This window comes from Oncorhynchus clarkii, chromosome 24, assembly GCF_045791955.1.
Source record: "Oncorhynchus clarkii lewisi isolate Uvic-CL-2024 chromosome 24, UVic_Ocla_1.0, whole genome shotgun sequence".
Lineage (NCBI taxonomy): Eukaryota > Metazoa > Chordata > Actinopteri > Salmoniformes > Salmonidae > Oncorhynchus > Oncorhynchus clarkii.
Genome location: NC_092170.1, coordinates 46994698 through 47018343, shown reverse-complemented (window position 1 = coordinate 47018343; position 23646 = coordinate 46994698). Strand labels below are relative to the sequence as shown.

The window sequence follows — 23646 nt, the reverse complement described above, 5'->3', positions numbered from 1 at the left end:
GCCCACAACCTTGGCTGCTCCAGCCCCCTCCCCAGCCCTATCACGCACTTTGGCTGCCAGAAGCAGCTCGCACACATTCGTGCTCTGTCTGTTTCAATATTAATCTCTATTGATCGCAGACATGCTGCAGACTTCCTGATTTATTTCCAGAAACATTTAGCTGCATCTGGAACCAGGTGTGCGTTCCAAATGGGACCTTATTCCCTACATAATGCCAGACCCATAGGGTTCTGGTCAAATGTAGTACACTACTTGTGATGCCCTCCAAGTGAATGATCATCCTTGGCTCGTGATACCGACCAAACGAATGATCATCCTTGACTCATGATACCGACCAAACAAATGATCATCATTGACTCGTGATACCGACCAAACTAATGATCATCCTTGACTCGTGATACCGACCAAACGAATGATCATCCTTGACTCGTGGTACCGACCAAATTAATGATCATCCTTGACTCGTGGTACCGACCAAATTAATGATCATCCTTGACTCGTGGTACCGACCAAACGAATGATCATCATTGACTCGTGGTACCGGCCAAACGAATGATCATCCTTGACTCGTGGTACCGACCAAACGAATGATCATCCTTGACTCGTGATACCGACCAAACGAATGATCATCCTTGACTCGTGATACCGACCAAACGAATGATCATCCTTGGCTCGTGATACCGACCAAACAAATGATCATCCTCGACTCGTGATACCGACCAAACGAATGATCATCTTTGACTCTTGATACCGACCAAACGAATGATCATCATTGACTCGTGATACCAACCAAATGACTGATCATCATTGACTCGTGATACCGACCAAACAAATGATCATCATTGATTCGTGATACCGACCAAACGAATGATCATCATTGACTCGTTATACCGACCAAACGAATGATCATCATTGACTCGTGATACCGACCAAACGAATGATCATCCTTGGCTCGTGATACCGACCAAACAAATGATCATCCTCGACTCGTGATACCGACCAAACGAATGATCATCTTTGACTCTTGATACCGACCAAACGAATGATTATCATTGACTCGTGATACCAACCAAATGAATGATCATCATTGACTCGTGATACCGACCAAACAAATGATCATCATTGATTCGTGATACCGACCAAACGAATGATCATCATTGACTCGTTATACCGACCAAACGAATGATCATCATTGACTCATGATACCGACCAAACTAATGATCATCATTGACTCGTGATACCGACCAAACGAATGATCATCATTGACTCTTGATACCGACCAAACAAACGATCATCCTTGACTCGTGATACCAACCAAATGAATGATCATCATTGACTCGTGATACCGACCAAACAAATTATCATCATTGATTCTTGATACCGACCAAACGAATGATCATCATTGACTCGTGATACCGACCAAACGAATAATCATCATTGACTCGTGATACCGACCAAAGGAATTTTCGTGACGTTGTATTAGTTAATATGACGACTGTTGCTCACCGAATGATTGGAAGTTTCTGATTGCATGATTAACTGAAAAAAGCGATTATTAACTCATTAACCTGGGGCACCATGGGAAAACTAGTTTTTATTGAGTTTCTATTTCCCAAATTAACTCAAAGGATATCAGCACATCGATTTTACAACAGCCGCTAATTAACCAGTTACCTCTACCAATCTCGTTCTGAACGTTGTATAGCCCGTGAATCTGCACTGACCCGGGTCTCACCAATGAGTTCGTACCACACCAATCTTAATTTAATATTTATTTACTAAAAAGCTAAAATGATGATAAAAGATACACATAGCCAAAACACATTATAGGCTATTGATTAGAACTTAGTATAACAGGCCAACACACTATGGCGCGTGTTACCCAAAATGGGGATTTCAAAGAGAGAGAAAAAAGAAAGTACACTAGAGAAATATACATTTGGGTGAATTTGTCAGCTATGCTATTCTAACCCTAGCCTTGCCCCAAACTGCCGCTCTTATGGGTCAGAATATAATGATGTAATTACGTGGGGATGATCTCCGAGATTCTTTGCGTGGACCGTTCAGGCTGCTCGATGACGCACTACTCCGGCGCAACTCTCTGATTGTCCTCCCAATGTCAGTGTCCTTTTGGCTTAGGAGTCTGTTCCCTCACCCTTTGCTCTGGAAAGGGTCTTCTGAGGACAGACAGCTCTGTAGCTCAGAGCTCACAGCATAGGAATGAAACCCTTTAGATACCACGATTCGCTGGGATTGGATGCTAAGGGGGTCCGGCTTGAATTCACCCGCTTAGACACAGCTACTCCTCTGTAGCTTGGGTAGAAAAATATTTCTCTGTCTTCAAACTTGTGTTGCGTTCTGGGTTTCTTTGACTTTTTAGACCTTGGCTGCAGCTTGGGTCATGTAGTCTTCTCTGTGAATTCTTTACTCACAGGTTTTATACCCTTGGGTCAGAAGTGGGCGTAACCACCTTTAGGGCAATTCTCTGGGCGTACCAAGTTAATGAGGCAAGGTCTAGATTTGATTCAAATACAATTTTAGACAACTAACTTATAATTTCATCTTCCCCAAAACCTTCTCTTTGATTTGGATATTTTCCATACAATGTACAATGTATAAACATCAAACATATACTAGGAAAACTCTTCACGTTACAATGTTTTCGTAATAACGTCATCTATTAACCTTTAATAACAAAACAAAAATGACATACATTTTCACATTCCATCTATTGTCATGACCACCATTGTGGCTGACAGAAACCATTGTTCGAAAGTCCCTTTATTTCATGTTTAATGTTCTGAGGCTGGTTCTCCATAGTAGCAGGACAAAGGAATTTGTCTATGGCCTGAGATTTACCAGGGGCGTGAGAGGTCATAAAACCCCCACATCTTCAGACCTCTAGATCTCTCCTCCTCTGTTGGGCTTGAGAGATAATCTGTAGGGTTGTGGTCTCCTGTAACCTGACCTGGTCAGGACAGTCATGACAGAATGATTATCATAGATGAGTGATACCGACCAAACTAATGATCATCATTGACTCGTGATACCGACCAAACGAATGATCATCATTGACTCGTGATACCGACCAAACGAATGATCATCATTGACTCGTGATACCGACCAAACTAATGATCATCATTGACTCGTGATACAGACCAAACAAATGATCATCGTTGGCTCGTGATACCGACCAAACAAATGATCATCCTTGGCTTGTGATGCCCTCCAAGTGAATGATCATCCTGACTCGTGATACCGACCAAACGAATGATCATCCTTGACTCGTGATACCGACCAAAAAAATGATCATCCTTGACTCGTGATACCGACCAAACGAATGATCATCCTTGACTCGTGATACCAACCAAACTAATGATCATCCTTGACTTGTGATACCGACCAAACGAATGATCATCCTTGACTCGTGATACCGACCAAACGAATGATCATCCTTGGCTCGTGATACCGACCAAACGAATGATCATCCTTGGCTCGTGATACCGACCAAACGAATGATCATCCTTGACTCGTGATACCGACCAAACGAATGATCATCCTTGACTCGTGATACCGACCAAACTAATGATCATCATTGACTCGTGATACCAACCAAATGAATGATCATCATTGACTCGTGATACCGACCAAACGAATGATCATCATTGACTCGTGATACCAACCAAACGAATGATCATCATTGACTCGTGATACCGACCAAACGAATGATCATCATTGACTCGTGATACCGACCAAATTAATGATCATCATTGACTCGTGATACCGACCAAACGAATGATCATCATTGACTCGTGATACCAACCAAACAAATGATCATCATTGATCAGTTCTTACATCAGTGTTCAGTTTAAAGTGATTCATCAATTCACTTGTATCTATAGATAGTTAATCAGAATCAATCCACTTGTATCAAAAGTAAGTGAATCAGAATCAATCCACTTCTAACTATAGCAAGGGAATCAGAATCAATACACTTATATCTATAGTAAGTGCATCAGAATCAATCCACTTCTATCTATAGCAAGGGAATCAGAATCAATTCACTTCTATCAGTATTGCAAGGGAATCAGAATCAATCCACTTGTATCTATAGATAGTTAATCAGAATTAATTCACTTGTATCTATAGTAAGTGAATCAGAATCAATCCACTTGTATCTTTAGTAAGTGAATCAGAATCAATCCACTTGTATCTATAGTAAGTGAATCAGAATCAATCCACTAATATCTATTGTAAGTGAATCAGAATCAAAATCAAATCAAAATCAAATCAAATTTTATTTGTCACATACACATGGTTAGCAGATGTTAATGCAAGTGTAGTGAAATGCATGTGCTTCTAGTTCCGACAATGCAGTAATAACCAACGAGTAATCTAGCTAACAATTCCAAAACTACTACCTTATACACACAAGTGTAAAGGGATAAAGAATATGTACATAAAGATATATGAATGAGTGATGGTACAGAGCGGCATAGGCAAGATGCAGTAGATGGTATCGAGTACAGTATATACATATGAGATGAGTATGTAAACAAAGTTGCATAGTTTAAAGTGGCTAGTGATACATGTATTACATAAGGATACAGTCGATGATATAGAGTACAGTATATACGTATGCATATGAGATGAATAATGTAGGGTATGTAAACATTATATTTAGTAGCATTGTTTAAAGTGGCTAGTGATATATTTTACATCAATTCCCATCAATTCCCATTATTAAAGTGGCTGGAGTTGAGTCATTGTGTTGGCAGCAGCCACTCAATGTTAGTGGTGGCTGTTTAACAGTCTGATGGCCTTGAGATAGAAGCTGTTTTTCAGTCTCTCGGTCCCAGCATTGATGCACCTGTACTGACCTCGCCTTCTGGTTGATAGCGGGGTGAACAGGCAGTGGCTCGGGTGGTTGTTGTCCTTGATGATCTTTATGGCCTTCCTGTGACATCGGGTGGTGTAGGTGTCCTGGAGGGCAGGTAGTTTGCCCCCGGTGATGCGTTGTGCAGACCTCACTACCCTCTGGAGAGACGTACGGTTGTGGGCGGAGCAGTTGCTGTACCAGGTAGTGATACAGCCCGACAGGATGCTCTCGATTGTGCATCTGTAGAAGTTTGTGAGTGCTTTTGGTGACAAGCCAAATTTCTTCAGCCTCCTGAGGTTGAAGAGGCGCTGCTGCGCCTTCTTCACGATGCTGTCTGTGTGGGTGGACCAATTCAGTTTGTTCGTGATATGTACGCCGAGGAACTTAAAACTTACTACCCTCTCCACTACTGTTCCATCGATGTGGATAGGGGGGTGTTCCCTCTGCTGTTTCCTGAAGTCCACAATCATCTCCTTAGTTTTATTGACGTTGAGTGTGAGGTTATTTTCCTGACACCACACTCCGAGGGCCCTCACCTCCTCCCTGTAGACCGTCTCGTCGTTGTTAGTAATCAAGCCTACCACTGTTGGGTCGTCCTCAAACTTGATGATTGAGTTGGAGGCGTGCGTGGCCACGCAGTTGTGGGTGAACAGGGAGTACAGGAGAGGGCTCAGAACGCACCCTTGTGGGGCCCCAGTGTTGAGGATCAGCGGGGTGGAAATGTTGTTACCCACCCTCACCACCTGGGGGAGGCCCGTCAGGAAGTCCAGTACCCAGTTGCACAGGGTGGGGTCGAGACCCAGGGTTTGGAGGGTACTATGGTGTTAAATGCTGAGCTGTAGTCGATGAACAGCATTCTCACATAGGTATTGCTCTTGTCCAGATGGGTTAGGGCAGTGTGCAGTGTGGTTGAGATTGCATCGTCTGTGGACCTATTTGGGCGGTAAGCAAATTGGAGTGGGTCTAGGGTGTCAGGTAAGGTGGAGGTGATATGGTCCTTGACTAGTCTTTCAAAGCACTTCATGATGACGGAAGTGAGTCCTACAGGGCGATAGTCGTTTAGCTCAGTTACCTTAGCTTTCTCGGGAACAGGAACAATGGTGGCCCTCTTGAAGCATGTGGGGACAGCAGACTGGGATAGGGATCGATTGAATATGTCCGTAAACACCCCAGCCAGCTGGTCTGCGCATGCTCTGAGGGCGCGGCTGGGGATGCCGTCTGGGCCTGCAGCCTTGCGAGGGTTAACACGTTTAAATGTTTTACTCACCTCGGCTGCAGTGAAGGAGAGTCCGCATGTTTTGGTGGCGGGCTGTGTCAGTGGCACTGTATTGTCCTCAAAGCGGGCAAAAAAGTTATTTAGTCTGCCTGGGAGCAAGGCATCCTGGTCCGTGACTGGGCTGGTTTTCTTTTTGTAATCCGTGATTGACTGTAGACCCTGCCACATACCTCTTGTGTCTGAGCCGTTGAATTGCGATTCTACTTTGTTTCTATACTGACGCTTAGCTTGTTTGATTGCCTTGCGGAGGGAATAGCTACACTGTTTGTATTCGGTCATGTTTCCGGTCACCTTGCCCTGATTAAAAGCAGTGGTTCGCGCTTTCAGTTTCACGTGAATGCTGCCATCAATCCACGGTTTCTGGTTTGGGAATGTTTTAATCGTTGCTATGGGAAAGACATCTTCAACGCACGTTCTAATGAACTCGCTCACCGAATCAGCGTATTCGTCAATGTTATTGTCTGACGCAATACGAAACATATCCCAGTCCACGTGATGGAAGCAGTCTTGGAGCGTGGAATCAGATTGGTCGGACCAGCGTTGAACGGACCTCAGCGTGGCAGCTTCTTGTTTTAGCTTCTGTCTGTAGGAAGGGATCAACAAAATGGAGTCGTGGTCAGCTTTTCCGAAAGGAGGGCGGGGGAGGGCCTTATATGCATTGCGGAAGTTAGAATAGCAATGATCCAAGGTTTTACCAGCCCTGGTTGCGCAATCGATATGCTGATACAATTTAGGGAGTCTTGTTTTCAGATTAGCCTTGTTAAAATCCCCAGCTACAATGAATGCAGCCTCAGGATATATGGATTCCAGTTTGCAAAGAGTCAAATACAGTTCGTTCAGAGCCATCGATGTGTCTGCTTGGGGGGGAATATATACGGCTGTGATTATAATCGAAGAGAATTCCCTTGGTAGATAATGCGGTCGACATTTGATTGTGAGGAATTCTAAATCAGGTGAACAGAAGGACTTGAGTTCCTGTATGTTGTTGTGACCACACCACGTCTCGTTAACCATAAAGCATACGCACCCGCCCCTCTTCTTACCAGAAAGATGTTTGTTTCTGTCGGCGCGATGCGTGGAGAAACCAGCTGGCTGCACCGACTCCGATAGCGTCTCTCGAGTGAGCTATGTTTCCGTGAAGCAAAGAATGTTACAGTCCCTGATGTCCCTCTGGAATGCTACCCTTGCTCGGATTTCATCAACCTTGTTGTCAAGAGACTGGACATTGGCGAGTAGTATGCTAGGGAGTGGCGAGCGATGTGCCCTTCTCCGAAGCCTGACCAGAAGACCGCTTCGTTTGCCTCTTTTACAACGTCGTTGTTTTGGGTCGCAGGCTGGGATCCATTCCGTTGTCCTGGGTGAAAGGCAGAACACAGGATCCGCTCCGGGAAAGTCATATTCTTGATCTTACTGATGGTGAGTTGACGCTGCTCTTATATTCAGTAGTTCTTCTCGACTGTATGTAATGAAACCTAAGATGACCTGGGGTACCAATGTAAGAAATAACACGTAAAAAAACAAAAAACTGCATAGTTTCCTAGGAACGCGAAGCGAGGCGGCCATATCTGCCTGCGCCGGAAGTAAAGATCCACTTGTATCTGTAGATAGTTAATCAGAATCAATTCACTTCTATCTATTGCAAGGGAATCAGAATCAATCCACTTGTATCTATAGATAGTTAATCAGAATCAATTCACTTGTATCTATAGTAAGTGAATGAGAATCAATCCACTTGTATCTTTAGTAAGTGAATCAGAATCAATCCACTTGTATCTGTAGATAGTTAATCAGAATCAATCCACTTGTATCTATTGTAAGTGAATCAGAATCAATCCACTTGTATCTTTAGTAAGTGAATCAGAATCAATCCACTTGTATCTGTAGATAGTTAATCAGAATCAATCCACTTGTATCTATTGTAAGGGAATCAGAATATCACATTTCCAACCTCTCAATGTGAGAAAGACGGTGGTAGGTTTGACATTAGGAAAACCAAACTCAAGAGATGAACAATCAACGTTTACAAAATATTCACACAATAGCTTACACCCCTAAGGACTTACCGACAGTAAATCCTGGATGTGCTTTACTGAGAGACAGGATATCTTCAGAAACAACACCAATAAACTCTGTACTTTATCTAGAGACGGGATATCTTCAGAAACAACACCATTAACCCTGTACTTTATCTAGAGACGGGATATCTTCAGAAACCCTGTACTTTATCTAGAGACGGGATATCTTCACAAACAACACCAGTAAACCTTGTACTTTATCTAGAGACGGGATATCTTCAGAAACCCTGTACTTTATCTAGAGACGGGATATCTTCAGAAACAACACCAATAAACCCTGTACTTTATCTAGAGACGGGATATCTTCAGAAACATCACCAGTAAACCCTGTACTTTATCTAGAGACGGGATATCTTCAGAAACAACACCAGTAAACCCTGTACTTTATCTAGAGACGGGATATCTTCAGAAACAACACTAGTAAACCCTGTACTTTATCTAGAGACGGGATATCTTCAGAAACAACACCAGTAAACCCTGTACTTTATCTAGAGACGGGATATCTTCAGAAACAACACCATTAACCCTGTACTTTATCTAGAGACGGGTTATCTTCAGAAACAACACTAGTAAACCCTGTACTTTATCTAGAGACGGGATATCTTCAGAAACAACACCAGTAAACCCTGTACTTTATCTAGAGATGGGATATCTTCAGAAACAACACCAGTAAACCCTGTACTTTATCTAGAGACGGGATATCTTCAGAAACAACACCAGTAAACCCTGTACTTTATCTAGAGATGGGATATCTTCAGAAACAACATCAGTAAACCCTGTACTTTATCTAGAGACGGGATATCTTCAGAAACAACACCAGTAAACCCTGTACTTTATCTAGAGATGGGATATCTTCAGAAACAACACCAGTAAACCCTGTATTTTATCTAGAGACGGGACATCTTCAAAAACAACACCAAATTGTTACTTGCTGATCACAATGAACAGAAGTTAGATTACAGCTGGGAAGCGACTGGGATTCAGCTGTGACTTTGTGACATCTTGATTTAATTACTGTTTAGTGTTTCATTTGCAGACGTTCATATAATCATATCACCAAAGAGGTTATTGAAAAAAAGATATGGAGGTGAAGCATGCGACTAATACAAAATGTAATAAATTGATTTGATTTATAGATCAACAGATGATGGTATTGTGTCGTAGGGGCCATACCCTCCACTACACCACTGTAAGGGAGGTATACCCATAAGTAAACAGTGTTTACGTGTGTTTACCCTCCATTACACCACTGTAAGGGAGGTATACCCATAAGTAAACAGTGTTTACGTGTGTTTACTCTCCACTACACCACTGTAAGGGAGGCACACCTATACACCTGGCTGTCAACGTGGGTCTCCTGCATGCCACAAGACTGTGTTAGTCCACCGAGCTAGAGACAAACATTACAAGTAGTGGTCAAGCTAGATTAGATGAGATGCACTTGTCTACTTTACTGCATGGTCAGGTCTTTATTGTAAAAGAGAATGTGTTCTAAATGACTTAGCTGGTTAAATCAAGGTTAAATTAAGGCAGTCCTCAGTCTGTTCTGAATCAGTTGGTCTCCCATGCAGAACACTGTATTAATGTTCCTGTATAGAATCAAGCAAGTACAGAGAAATCCTTGATGAAAACCTGTACAGAGCGCTCAGGACCTCAGACTGGGGTGAATGTTCACCTTCCAACAGCGACCTTAAGCACACAGCCAAGACAACACAGGAGTTGCTTCGGGACAAATCTCTGAATGTCCTTGAGTGATCCAGCTAGAGCCTGGAATTTAACCCGATCGAACATCTCTGGAGAGACCTGAAAATAACTGTGCAGCCACGCTCCCCATCCAACCTGACAGAGCTTGAGAGGATCTGCAGAGTAGAATCGGAGAAACACACCAAATATAGGTCTGTCAAGCATGTAGTATCATACCCAATAAGATTTGTGGCTGTAATCGCTGCCAAAGGTTCTTCAACAAAGTACTAAAGGGTCTGAAAACGTATATAAATCTTTTATTTATTTTTTTAATTGCAAAAATTGGTTAAAACCTGTTTTTGCTTTATCATCATGAGATATTGTGTGTAGATTGATGAGGAAAAAAACAATTTAATACATTTTTAGATTAAGGCTGTAACATAACAAAATGTGGAAAAAGTGAAGGGGTCTGAATACTTCCCGGATGCACTGTATGTGGGCATTTCTCAAGGGGGATTGATATAGCTATGTTATGTGGGCAGATATCATGGGGATTGGTATAGCTATGTTTTGTGGGCAGATTTCATGGGGATTTCTGGTTGCGGAACAGATAATCTCTGCATGTGAGGTTCCCATGGTGAAGCATGGAGGAGGAGGTGTGATGGTGTGGGGTTGATTTGCTGGTGACACTGTCTATGATTTATTTAGAATTCAAGGCACACTTAACCAGCATGGATACCACAGCATTCTGCAGCTATACGTCATCCCATTTGGTATGCGCTTAGTGGGACTATCATTTGTTTTCCAACAAGACAATGACCCAAAACACACCTCCAGGCTGTGTAAGGGCTATTTGACCAAGGTGAGTGATGGGGTGCTGCATCCGATGTCCTGGCCTCCAGAATACCCCGACCTTAACTCAATTGAGATGGTTAGGGATGAGTTGGACCGCAGAGTGAAGAAAAAGCAGCCATCAAGTTGTCAGCATATGTGGGAAACCAAGCAGGGTTAAAGGGATGATATTTCCATGTACTCTCATATCTCTACTCTCTTTTTGATTTACTCTAGGTACAAGGTGCTCTAGGTACAAGGTGCTCTAGGTACAAGGTGCTCTAGGTACAAGGTGCTCTAGGTACAAGGTGCTCTAGGTACAATGTGTTCTAGGGGGTCTAGGTACAAGGTGCTCTAGGTGCTCTAGGCACACGGTGCTCTAGGTACAAGGTGCTCTAGGTGCTCTAGGTACAATGTGCTCTAGGTGGTCTAGGTACAATGTGCTCTAGGTACAAGGTGCTCTAGGTACAAGGTGCTCTAGGTACAAGGTGCTCAAGGTACAATGTGTTCTAGGGGGTCTAGGTACAAGGTGCTCTAGGTACACGGTGCTCTAGGTACAAGGTGCTCTAGGTGCTCTAGGTACAATGTGCTCTAGGTACAATGTGTTCTAGGGGGTCTAGGTACAAGGTGCTCTAGGTACACGGTGCTCTAGGTACAATGTGTTCTAGGGGGTCTAGGTACAAGGTGCTCTAGGTACACGGTGCTCTAGGTACAAGGTGCTCTAGGTGCTCTAGGTACAATGTGTTCTAGGGGGTCTAGGTACAAGGTGCTCTAGGTACACGGTGCTCTAGGTACAAGGTGCTCTAGGTGCTCTAGGTACAATGTGCTCTAGGTGGTCTAGGTACAATGTGCTCTAGGTACAATGTGCTCTAGGTGCTCTAGGTACAATGTGCTATAGGTACAATGTGCTCTAGGTACAAGGTGCTCTAGGTACAAGGTGCTCTAGGTACAATGTGTTCTAGGGGGTCTAGGTACAAGGTGCTCTAGGTGCTCTAGGCACACGGTGCTCTAGGTACAAGGTGCTCTAGGTGCTCTAGGTACAATGTGCTCTAGGTGGTCTAGGTACAATGTGCTCTAGGTACAAGGTGCTCTAGGTACAAGGTGCTCTAGGTACAAGGTGCTCAAGGTACAATGTGTTCTAGGGGGTCTAGGTACAAGGTGCTCTAGGTACACGGTGCTCTAGGTACAAGGTGCTCTAGGTGCTCTAGGTACAATGTGCTCTAGGTACAATGTGTTCTAGGGGGTCTAGGTACAAGGTGCTCTAGGTACACGGTGCTCTAGGTACAATGTGTTCTAGGGGGTCTAGGTACAAGGTGCTCTAGGTACACGGTGCTCTAGGTACAAGGTGCTCTAGGTGCTCTAGGTACAATGTGTTCTAGGGGGTCTAGGTACAAGGTGCTCTAGGTACACGGTGCTCTAGGTACAAGGTGCTCTAGGTGCTCTAGGTACAATGTGCTCTAGGTGGTCTAGGTACAATGTGCTCTAGGTACAATGTGCTCTAGGTGCTCTAGGTACAATGTGCTATAGGTACAATGTGCTCTAGGTACAAGGTGCTCTAGGTGGTCTAGGTATAAGGTGCTCTAGGTGAAAGGTGCTCTAGGTGATCTAGGTACAATGTGCTATAGGTGCTCTAGGTACAAGGTGCTCTAGATGGTCTAGGTATAAGGTGCTCTAGGTGAAAGGTGCTCTAGGTGATCTAGGTACAATGTGCTCTAGGTACAACGTGCTCTAGGTGCAATGTGCTCTAGATGCTCTAGGTACAATGTGCTCTAGGTGCAATGTGCTCTAGATGCTCTAGGTACAAGGTGCTCTAGGTGGTCTAGGTACAAGGTGCTCTAGGTGGTCTAGGTATAAGGTGCTCCAGGAACAATGTGGTCTAGGTACAATGTGCTCTAGGTGCTCTAGGTACAAGGTGCTCTAGGTACAAGGTGCTCTAGGTTGTCTAGGTACAATGTGCTCTAGGTGCTCTAGGTACAAGGTGCTCTAGGTGCTCTAGGTACAAGGTGCTCTAGGTGCTCTAGGTACAAGGTGCTCTAGGTACAAGGTGCTGTAGGTTGTCTAGGTACAATGTGCTCTAGGTACAATGTGTTCTAGGTACAATGTGTTCTAGGGGGTCTAGGTACAAGGTGCTCTAGGTGCTTTAGGTACACGGTGCTCTAGGTACAAGGTGCTCTAGGGGGTCTAGGTACAATGTGCTCTATGTACAATGTGCTCTATGTACAATGTGTTCTAGGTACAATGTGTTCTAGGTGAACTAGGTACAATGTGCTCTAGGTACAATGTGCTCTAGGTGGTCTAGGTACAAGGTTCTCTAGGTGCTCTATGAACAATGTGCTCTAGGTGCTCTAGGTACAAGGTGCTCTAGGTACAATGTGCTCTAGGTGTTCTAGGTACAATGTGCTCTAGGTGGTCTAGGTACAATGTGCTATGGGTGGTCTAGGTACAAGGTGATGTAGGTACAAGGTGATGTAGGTACAAGGTGATCTAGGCACAAGGTGCTCTAGGTACAAGGTGATGTAGTTACAAGGTGATCTAGGCACAAGGTGATCTAGGTACAAGATGATGTAGGTACAAGGTGATGTAGGTACAAGGTGAAGTAGGTACAAGGTGAAGTAGGTACAAGGTGCTGTAGATACAAGGTGATCTAGGCACAAGGTGCTGTAGTTACAAGGTGATGTAGTTACAAGGTGATGTAGTTACAAGGTGATGTAGTTACAAGGTGATGTAGTTACAAGGTGATGTAGTTACAAGGTGATGTAGGTACAAGGTGATGTAGGTACAAGGTGATGTAGGTACAAGGTGAAGTAGTTACAAGGTGATGTAGGTACAAGGTGATGTAGGTACAAGGTGATGTAGGTACAAGGTGAAGTAGTTACAAGGTGATGTAGGTACAAGGTGAAGTAGTTACAAGGTGATGTAGTTAGAAGGTGATGTAGTTAGAAGATGATGTAGGTACAAGGTGAAGTAGGTACAAGATGATGGTACAACTGTCTGTATTATGATATTGTAAGCTAGATACGAGCGGCGAGATTGGCTCCTGTAAGGATCCTTCTTGAATACAATACAATTATTAATATCTACAGCAGGCTGGGCTGATTTTTGAACGGATTAATTCATTTATGAATGTAAATTAATGTATTCAGATATTTAAATGACCAATGTTGTGGTCATTGATTTGGGTTTTATATCCAATCAAATAAAACTGAATCTCTTTCCTTGTTTTCCAGCCTGTGTCTGAGGAGTTCCAGAATGGCAAGGGCTTTGGCTACATCGTGGCATTCCGAGCCAATGGTACGCGAGGCTGGAAGGAGAAGATGGTGACATCAGCAGATTCCACTACATACAAGTACAGAGACGAGACCTTCCCTCCCCTCACCCCCTTCGAAGTGAAAGTGGGCGTGTACAACAACAAGGGAGACGGACCCTTCAGTGGTGTGGTCACTGTGTACTCTGCAGAGGGAGGTGAGTTCTTGCACTCACACATCTAAGGATGGCTTTGCAGGTGTTGGGAAGGTTGACGTTCTTCAAAGGGAAGTGGCTCCTTCACCCCCTGTTTATCTAATGTACTAGTGTCTGCTGAGGGGTGGAATTCTTATGTCATGTCCTATGAGTTCTTATGTCATGTCGAATGAATTCTTATGTCATGTCCAATGAATTCTCATGTCATGTCCTAAGAGTTATAATGTCATGTCCAAAGAGTTCTTATGTCATGTCCTATGATCTCAGAAGTCTAAAGATCAAAAGAGCACACCTTAGTCATCTAGCCAATGGGTTGATTTGTTGGTTTTGGAAATGTAAAATAGTTATTCAAAGAGAAGGACCTCCTACACTTATTCCTCCAATCATTGTACTTGTCTGGTGAATTAAGCTCACTGATTAGTAAGGAACTCCCCTCACCTGGTTGGTTCTCTAGGTCTTATAGAGTGACTGAACCAGGGAATTCCCCTCACCTGGTTCTACAGGTCTTATAGAATGCCTGAACCAGGGAATTCCCTCACCTGGTTCTCCAGGTCTTATAGAGTGACTGAGAGTAAGAGCCGAAGCGAGTGGGTTCACTCCACCCAAAATCTGTCCATGTTCAAGTTTTTATTTTTATTTTGGAAAAAGTCATATTACAACCTATGTGTTGTGACAATTGTGTTGTTTGCTCTATAACCTGTTAGTTCATATGCCTTGACACAGTGATATATAGGCCTAAATGCAGACAGTAAGAAAACACGGTTACAGAATAAATTCAACCACGCCTTTATTTCATCATAAAACCGGAGAGCAACATCTGTCTGGTGGAGTCCACAAAGCATATTGTATGTAACAAACAGTTACATGACCTACAGCATGGTCAATCAAGTTAATCTTTCTGAAATGTTTTAGTAAACAACCATTGATTTAGACCCACAGAGAGTTACCGCAAATCTACTAGAAAATAGGAGCTGCCGCTACTATTCCAGCACCATGTCAACAACAGGAGCTGCCTCCACTATTCCTGCACCATGTCAACAACAGGAGCTGCCTCCACTATTCCAGCACCATTTCAACAACAGGAGCTGCCTCCACTATTCCAGCACCATTTCAACAACAGGAGCTGCCTCCACTATTCCAGCACCATTTCAACAACAGGAGCTGCCTCCACTATTCCAGCACCATTTCAACAACAGGAGCTGCCTCCACTATTCCAGCACCATTTCAACAACAGGAGCTGCCTCCACTATTCCAGCACCATGTCAACAACAGGAGCTGCCTCCACTAGTCCAGCACCATGTCAACAACAGGAGCTGCCTCCACTATTCCAGCACCATGTCAACAACAGGAGCTGCCTCCACTAGTCCAGCACCATGTCAACAACAGGAGCTGCCTCCGCTAGTCCAGCACCATGTCAACAACAGGAGCTGCCTCCACTAGTCCAGCACCATGTCAACAACAGGAGCTGCCTCCACTATTCCAGCACCATTTGAACTTTAACAACATCATCGATCACCTGTTTAGTCTAATACAGTAACAATCAGTAGTGTAAAGTACTTAAGTAAAAATGCTTGAAAGTACTACTGAAGTAGTTTTTTGGGATATCTGAACTTTACTATTTATATTTTTGCCAACATTTACATTTACTTCACTACATTCATAAACAAAATAATGTACTTTTTACTCCAGACATTTTCCCAACACCCAAAAGTACTAGTTACATTTTGAATACTTAGCAGGACAATTCACACACTTATTAAGATAGCATCTCTGGTCATCTCTACTGCCTTCTGATCTGGCGGACTCACTAAACACACGTGCTTCGTTTGTAAATGATGTCTGAGTGTTGGAGTGTGCCCCTGGCTATCTATAAATGATGTCTGAGTGTTGGAGTGTGCCCCTGGCTATCTATAAATGATGTCTGAGTGTTGGAGTGTGCCCCTGGCTATCTATAAATGATGTCTGAGTGTTGGAGTGTGCCCCTGGCTATCTTTAAATGATGTCTGAGTGTTGGAGTGTGCCCCTGGCTATCTATAAATGATGTCTGAGTGTTGGAGTGTGCCCCTGGCTATCTATAAATGATGTCTGAGTGTTGGAGTGTGCCCCTGGCTATCTATAAATGATGTCTGAGTGTTGGAGTGTGCCCCTGGCTATCTATAAATGATGTCTGAGTGTTGGAGTGTGCCCCTGGCTATCTATAAATGATGTCTGAGTGTTGGAGTGTGCCCCTGGCTATCTATAAATGATGTCTGAGTGTTGGAGTGTGCCCCTGGCTATCTATAAATGATGTCTGAGTGTTGGAGTGTGCCCCTGGCTATCTATAAATGATGTCTGAGTGTTGGAGTGTGCCCCTGGCTATCTATAAATGATGTCTGAGTGTTGGAGTGTGCCCCTGGCTATCTTTAAATGATGTCTGAGTGTTGGAGTGTGCCCCTGGCTATCTATAAATGATGTCTGAGTGTTGGAGTGTGCCCCTGGCTATCTATAAATGATGTCTGAGTGTTGGAGTGTGCCCCTGGCTATCTATAAATGATGTCTGAGTGTTGGAGTGTGCCCCTGGCTATCTATAAATGATGTCTGAGTGTTGGAGTGTGCCCCTGGCTATCCGTACATTTCAAAAACAAGAAAATTATGCCATCGGGTTTGATTAATATATGGAATTTTGAGTTATTTTTACTTTAACTTTTGATATAATCCTTAAACATATTTTTGCAATTACATTTACTTTTGATACTTAAGTATATTTAAAACCAAACACCTTTAGACTTTAACTCAAGTCATACTTCACTGGGTGACTTTCACTTTTACTTGAGTTATTTTCTATTAAGGTATCTTTACTTTTACTCAAGTATGACAACTGGGCACTTTTTCCACCACTGGTAACAAAGAAAAGATACCAAAAACGATTTAGTCCATGCAACATAAGCTAAATATGATGTGGCTGTCTATGGTACAAGTCCAAATCCCTATCTCCACCCATAGCTAATTTAGGAAAGGGCCAATTTTAGCTAGCTAGCTAACCACCGGAAAACAACAACACAATGAGATGGAACAATTCAAGTTTTTTCTGTCAGTAATGACATTTTGCTTTTGTTGTGATGTGATTGGTGTGAAGCCAAATCCAAACTGGCTTCCCTTGACACTTTGGTGCTCCAGGACCATTCACAATTTGGCTCACTCAGTTTAGCTCAATACTGATTGGGTATTACCCAAATCCGTAAACACGGGCACCCTCATAGATATCATCCTAACTAACTCGCCCTCCAAATACACCTCTGCTGTTTTCAACCAAGATCTCAGCGATCACTGCCTCATTGGCTGCATCCGTAATGGGTCTGCGGTCAAACGACCATCCCACATCACTGTCAAACGCTCCCTAAAACACTTCAGCGAATAGGCCTTTCTAATTGACCTGGCCGGGGTATCCTGGAATGACATTGACCCCATCCCGTCAGTAGAGGATGCCTGGTTATTCTTTAAAAGTGCCTTCCTCACCATCTTAAATAAGCATGCTTCATTAAAAAAATGTAGAACTAGGAATAGATATAGGCCTTGGTACACTCCAGACCTGTCTGCCGTTGACCAGCACAAAAACATCCTGTGGCGTTCTGCATTAGCATCGAATTTACAAAATAGCTTCCAACACTCTACTCAACAAATTGGATGCAGTCCAATCTGTTTTGTCACCAAAGCCCCATATACTACCCACCACTGCGACCTGTATGATCTTGTTGGCTGGCCTTCGCTTCATATTTCTCGCCAAACCCACTGGCTCCAGGTCATCTACAAGTCTCTGCTAGGTAAAGCCCCGCCTTATCTCAGCTCACTCGTCACCATAGCAGCACCCACTCGTGGCACGCGCTCCAGCAGGTATATCTCACTGGTCACCCCCAAATCCAATTCTTACTTTGGCCGCCTCTCCTTCCAGGTCTCTGCTGCCCATGACTGGAACGAACTGCAAAAATCTCTGAAGCTTGAGACTCTTATCTCCCTCACTAGCTTTAAGCACCAGTTGTCAGAGCAGCTCACAGATCACTGCACCTGTACATAGCTCATCTGTAAATAGCCCACCCAATCTTCCTCATCCTCATACTGTATTTATTTTATTTCTTTATTGATCTTGCTCCTTTGCACCCCAGTTTCTCAACTTGCACATTAATCTTCTGCACATCCTACCATTCCAGTGTTTAATTGCTATATTGTAGTTACTTTGCCACCATGTCTATTTATTGCCTTACCTCTCTTAACCTACTTCATTTGCACTTGCTGTATATAGATTTTTCTACTGTATTATTGATCGTATGTTTGTTTATTCCATATGTAACTCTGTTGTTATATATGTCAAACTGCTTTGCTTATCTTTTCAGGTCGCAGTTGCAAATGAGAACATCTTCTCAACTAGGCTATCTACCTGGTCAAATAAATGTGAAATAAATCAAATTAAAAATTAAAAACATAGGGGCGCTGTTTCCCTCGCTCGGATGACATTCAGCTTCTTGCGAATTGAAAGAAAATTATGAAACACAGAGAGATGAAAGATAAATATGTACAAGTTTTTTTATTTTATTATTGGTCCATTTTTGGGGGAAGTCTGGCTTCACTTGGTATCCATGAGTACACGTCACTGTGTAAATGGTATGTTATAGAAGGGTCCAGACACCGTTCTTTGTGATTTCAATAGTTTTTTGTAAAACTTACCCCAAACAGAAAACCACTTCCTTATCCTCGTTGTGTAGTATGGGGGCCCTGAAATGGCGTATTTGGAAATGGGGTATTTGGAAATAATGTTCCTGACTCATATTGATGCCACACAGGCCCTTTTCTGTCAGAGAGTTTGTTTATTGGAGAAAATAACAGGAAGCAGCAGACACAGCCCTCCATGGAAGGACTTTGAATAGGGTGTCACTTGGAATGACCACTTTCAATGTATCACTTTATTTCAACATATCCTCTGACCTCCCTAGGATTGAAATACTATATACAGTATGTATGGATGATATATTCTGAAAGTAGTTCTGATATCATTGGGAATAATCCACCCACTTGAGTCAATGGAAAATCATTATAATGAGTTGGAATTATAGGCAATAGCAATAACCTACAATTCCAATCCATTGATTGATCTTGACTATAATGAATATGTACTGATTGATGTTTACTGTAATAAATATATACTGATTGATGTTTACTGTTATGAATATATACTTAGTCATGTCTTGGCTATCATTAATGTGTTTGACTGTTATTGTAACAGTTTTCTTCCTGGGAAGGAGAGGAGGACCAAAACGCAGCGTGGTTCGTGTTCAACATGTTTAATAAAAGACGATAACGTGAACAACTACACAAATACAAAATAACAAACGTGGCAAAACCCCGAAACAGTCCTCCTATCTGGTGCAGAGAACACAAAGACAGGAAACAACCACCCACAAACCCCAACACAAAACAAGCTACCTAAATATGGTTCCCAATCAGAGACAATGACAAACACCTGCCTCTGATTGAGAACCATATCAGGCCATACATTGAAACGGACAAACTAGACGCACAACATAGAATGCCCAAACAGCTCACGTCCTGACCAACACTAAAACAAGGAAAAGACAAAAGAACTATGGTCAGAACGTGACAGTTATTTATAAAATAATTACATAACACGTTCAATTATTACGCAATTAAATTAATCATATAACAATTAATTAATTAGTAATCTGGGGCACCACAGGAAAAGTTATTTACCATCTCCCAACTAAACTCTAAAGATATAAATATCTCTCAGTCACAGTCAAATAATTACTTTTTCTGACCTCATATCAGTCTCATTCTGAATGTTTCAAAACTCTTGAATATCTGCACGCATAAATTATGAATCAGCAATATACAAATTGGCTTAATTCTTTATTTATTTACCAACTAACTAAATAATCACACAAAATTACATAAACACACAAACAGGATAGCTTTAACATGGATTACGACACAATGCAATGAAAAGTCCCTAGTGAACTAAACCGATATGATGGCTTGTTACACAAAATGGCGGATTCAATAGAAAGGGAAAGGGAGGGGCATGTAAGAAAGAGCGGGAGAAAAGACAAAGGACTTCACTAACATACATACAGTTGGTAACTATGCTGATGGAAATTGTTTTATTTTATTTTTTATTTCACCTTTATATAACCAGGTAGACCAGATCACCTTTATTTAACCAGGTAGACCAGTTGAGAGCAAGTTCTCATTTACAACTGCGACATGGCGAAGATAAAGCAAAGCAGTTTGACACATACAACAACACAGAGTTACACATGGGATAAACAAACGTACAGTCAATAACACAATATAAAAATCTATATACAATGTGTGCAAATGCGAAAACTTTGCAAATGAACGTCCGCTCATTCGAAATAATTTCAATATACATATTTAAGTGTGTATGTATTTGCTGTCTCTCTGTTGAAAACACTCAATCCATCTACGGGGAGTAATTCAACAGAAAATCTCTGGTTGTCCAACAGAGATCACCATGTCCTTTGTATTTGTAATAGATTTCGGAGTGTACGTGAGGACGGATCCTCCATAGGTCTACCCCGCATTATTCAGCGGGCTCTGTTCGTTAGAATAGAGGTGTCTATAGTGATGAGAGTAAATTGTTTGTCTTCTCGTCCTCGGTCACGTTTACTAGACTAAAGTACTTAAACAGCAGCAGACTGAATGTTCCTGTGTAGTCTTCTTCTTCAAGAGAAAGTTTCAAAGTTTCTAACCCTTCCGTAACTTTCAGCTCATGCTGTCGGTCACACTGGTCTATTGTAGAGCTAGAACCATTTCCCCGTAGCAACCCGGCAATGTGCTGGTCTCTAGAGATTTACATTTCTTAACCATTTGATAACGTATTCAGCTGGCGCTGCACATAGCTGGTCTATTTAAATGGTAACCATTCCAGCATGTGGACGGTTCTCTGGTCTAATATACATTTTGTTAGCGAGTCCTTTTATAAACTCTTGTGAAAGGGGCGTTCCATGACGCCGACATAATGTCTGTGCTCACTGTGGTTACTGACTGGTTAAAACTTTTATATGAAAAACAATTCTCATTTAGAAGGCTAACATCACATTTCATCTTCTCACAAATAGTTTCATATTTAATCATATAAGTTCCACGACATTTAGATGTAAATTTGATAACTGGGAAATATAAACATTAAGAGATATAGTTACGTCACAAAGCAACAACTGATCTGACAATTGTTCTTTCAGTGCCCATGGATTCCAACCATTTTGGTGGGAGGAATCTCCTTGTAACAAAGGAGTTTCTTTCCCCTCCTCCTGCAAAGTCCAAAGGCAGAGTTCCTACAAAGTATTTACGACCGTCATAAAATGGCCAACTCCATCCCTTCTCCCCCTCTGCGGGAGAGAGCGCTGTAGAGTTGACCCACTGTAACCTGATCCTTCAGATCCTCACAGGGAGTCATGACAGAGCCTGTCAGTCTGAACACTGTCTGGTAACACTGAGTCTGTCAGTCTGAACACTGTCTGGTAACACTGAGTCTATCAGTCTGAACACTGTCGGGTAACACTGAGTCTATCAGTCTGAACACTGTCTGGTAACACTGACCCTGTCAGTTAGGGCGCTGTAGAGCTGACCCACTGTAACCTGATCCTTCAGATCTTCACAGGAGAGTCATGACAACTGATTTGATGTTTACTGTGATGAATAATGCTGATTGATGTTCATAGTATGCCTTTTAAATAATCCTCTCATTATAATGATATCCCCGTCATTATTCATATTAGTGTCTGTAGTGTAAATATCTCAATTTCAACACATCTATCCATCATTCTGTATTAGTGTCTGTAGTGTAAATATCTCAATTTCAACACATCTATCCATCATTCTGTATTAGTGTCTGTAGTGTAAATATCTCAATTTCAACACATCTATCCATCATACTGTATTAGTGTCTGTAGTGTAAATATCTCAATTTCAACATATCTATCCATCATTCTGTATAAAGATAGAAGAGCTAGCAGCAGTTAGTGTGACACCATATTTCCTGGGGTTTCTAAGGTTGACTGTGTGTGTGTGTTTCCGTCCACAGAGCCCAGGGACGCCCCATCTGAGGTGAAAGCTTCCAGCATTTCCTCTAAGGAAATTAAGGTCACTTGGAGACAGATCAACCCTGGTCCTGGGAGACCACGGGGATACGAGGTGAGTGTGTGTGTGCCTATCTGTGTGTATGACTGTGTGTGTGTGTGCATTCGTGCACGTTTGTGTGCATGTACTATTTTCTCAAATATTTTTAGATTTCACCTCTTTACTAAATACTAGGATAAAGGAAACAGTCATTGGAAAGAACCCAACTCTTCCTTTCCCTCAGGTGAGCTACAGGAAGGACAGTGAGCAGGAGGAGTCAGGGAAGAAGAAGAAGACAGCAGGTAACGAGACATCTATGGTGCTGACAGGGTTGGAGGGGAACAGTGTGTACGTCATCACAGTCAGAGGCTTCAACAGTATCGGCCAGGGCCCTGCATCAACCGCTAACACCGCCAAGACCAAGAAAGATCGTGAGTACAGTAACTCATACACTATCAACTCACACACTAGCAACTCACACACTACCAGCCAGCCCACCTAGCTCTGCACAGACCAGGAAAGACAGTGAGTACACCCCTCATACCAAACATACTGTATGTAAATACATTCCCTCATACCAGCCAAACTGTATGTAAATACATTCCCTCATACCAAACATACTGTATGTAAATACATTCCCTCATACCAGCCATACTGTATGTAAATACATTCCCTCATACCAAATGTTACGAATCCCTTTTGGCCCGACAGTCTAGGGGGGATGGTAGTGAGACCCGTAACATAACTCATGTAAATTATAATTGTGACAAAGTAAAAGTGTGAACGTAATAACCAGGACAACTGAAATTATACCGTCAAACTCAGGGTTTATTGTAAAACACACGGTAATGGGGGGAGCAGGAAAAGGGGCTGAGCTGGACCCAAGGAAAGAAACAAATATGCAAAAACACCCCTAAGCTAGACTAGCCTATTTCAACAACAGCTAACTAACTAACCAAAATACAGTGGGTGGTCCGCCCAGTTCTAACTAGTGTGTGTTAACAAAGTTCACCTACGGGTAGTGTATGCCCATGGGCGACTTGTCTTGGTTTCCCCTTTTCCCACCAGCAACAAACAAACACCATAACCAAAACAATACTCACAGGTGATGACAAAGTGCTATGGAGGTGCTCAAACAAAAGAAAGGTTAATTAATACACAGAGAGCGAGCGAAGAACAGAGATCTACAAACATGGCATTTACAAAGAGATTGAGCTACTGAAATCTATAAAAGAATAGATCTACCAACATGGCATTACAAAGATTGAGCTCTTGAACAAACAAATGATGGGGTTTTTAAACCATGGGGAAGG

At 42.5% G+C, this 23646-nt stretch overlaps 1 protein-coding gene across 1 annotated transcript in view; it reads left to right on the top strand.

Annotated features, from left to right (window-relative positions):
• Window positions 1-23646, top strand: part of LOC139382346 (contactin-5-like) — a 313518-nt gene that overhangs the window by 268528 nt on the left and 21344 nt on the right. The window contains exons 17-19 of the mRNA XM_071126317.1: window positions 13972-14206; window positions 22299-22408; window positions 22578-22764. Of these exons, the coding sequence (XP_070982418.1) occupies window positions 13972-14206; window positions 22299-22408; window positions 22578-22764 (532 nt within the window). The remainder of the gene's footprint in view (window positions 1-13971; window positions 14207-22298; window positions 22409-22577; window positions 22765-23646) is intronic.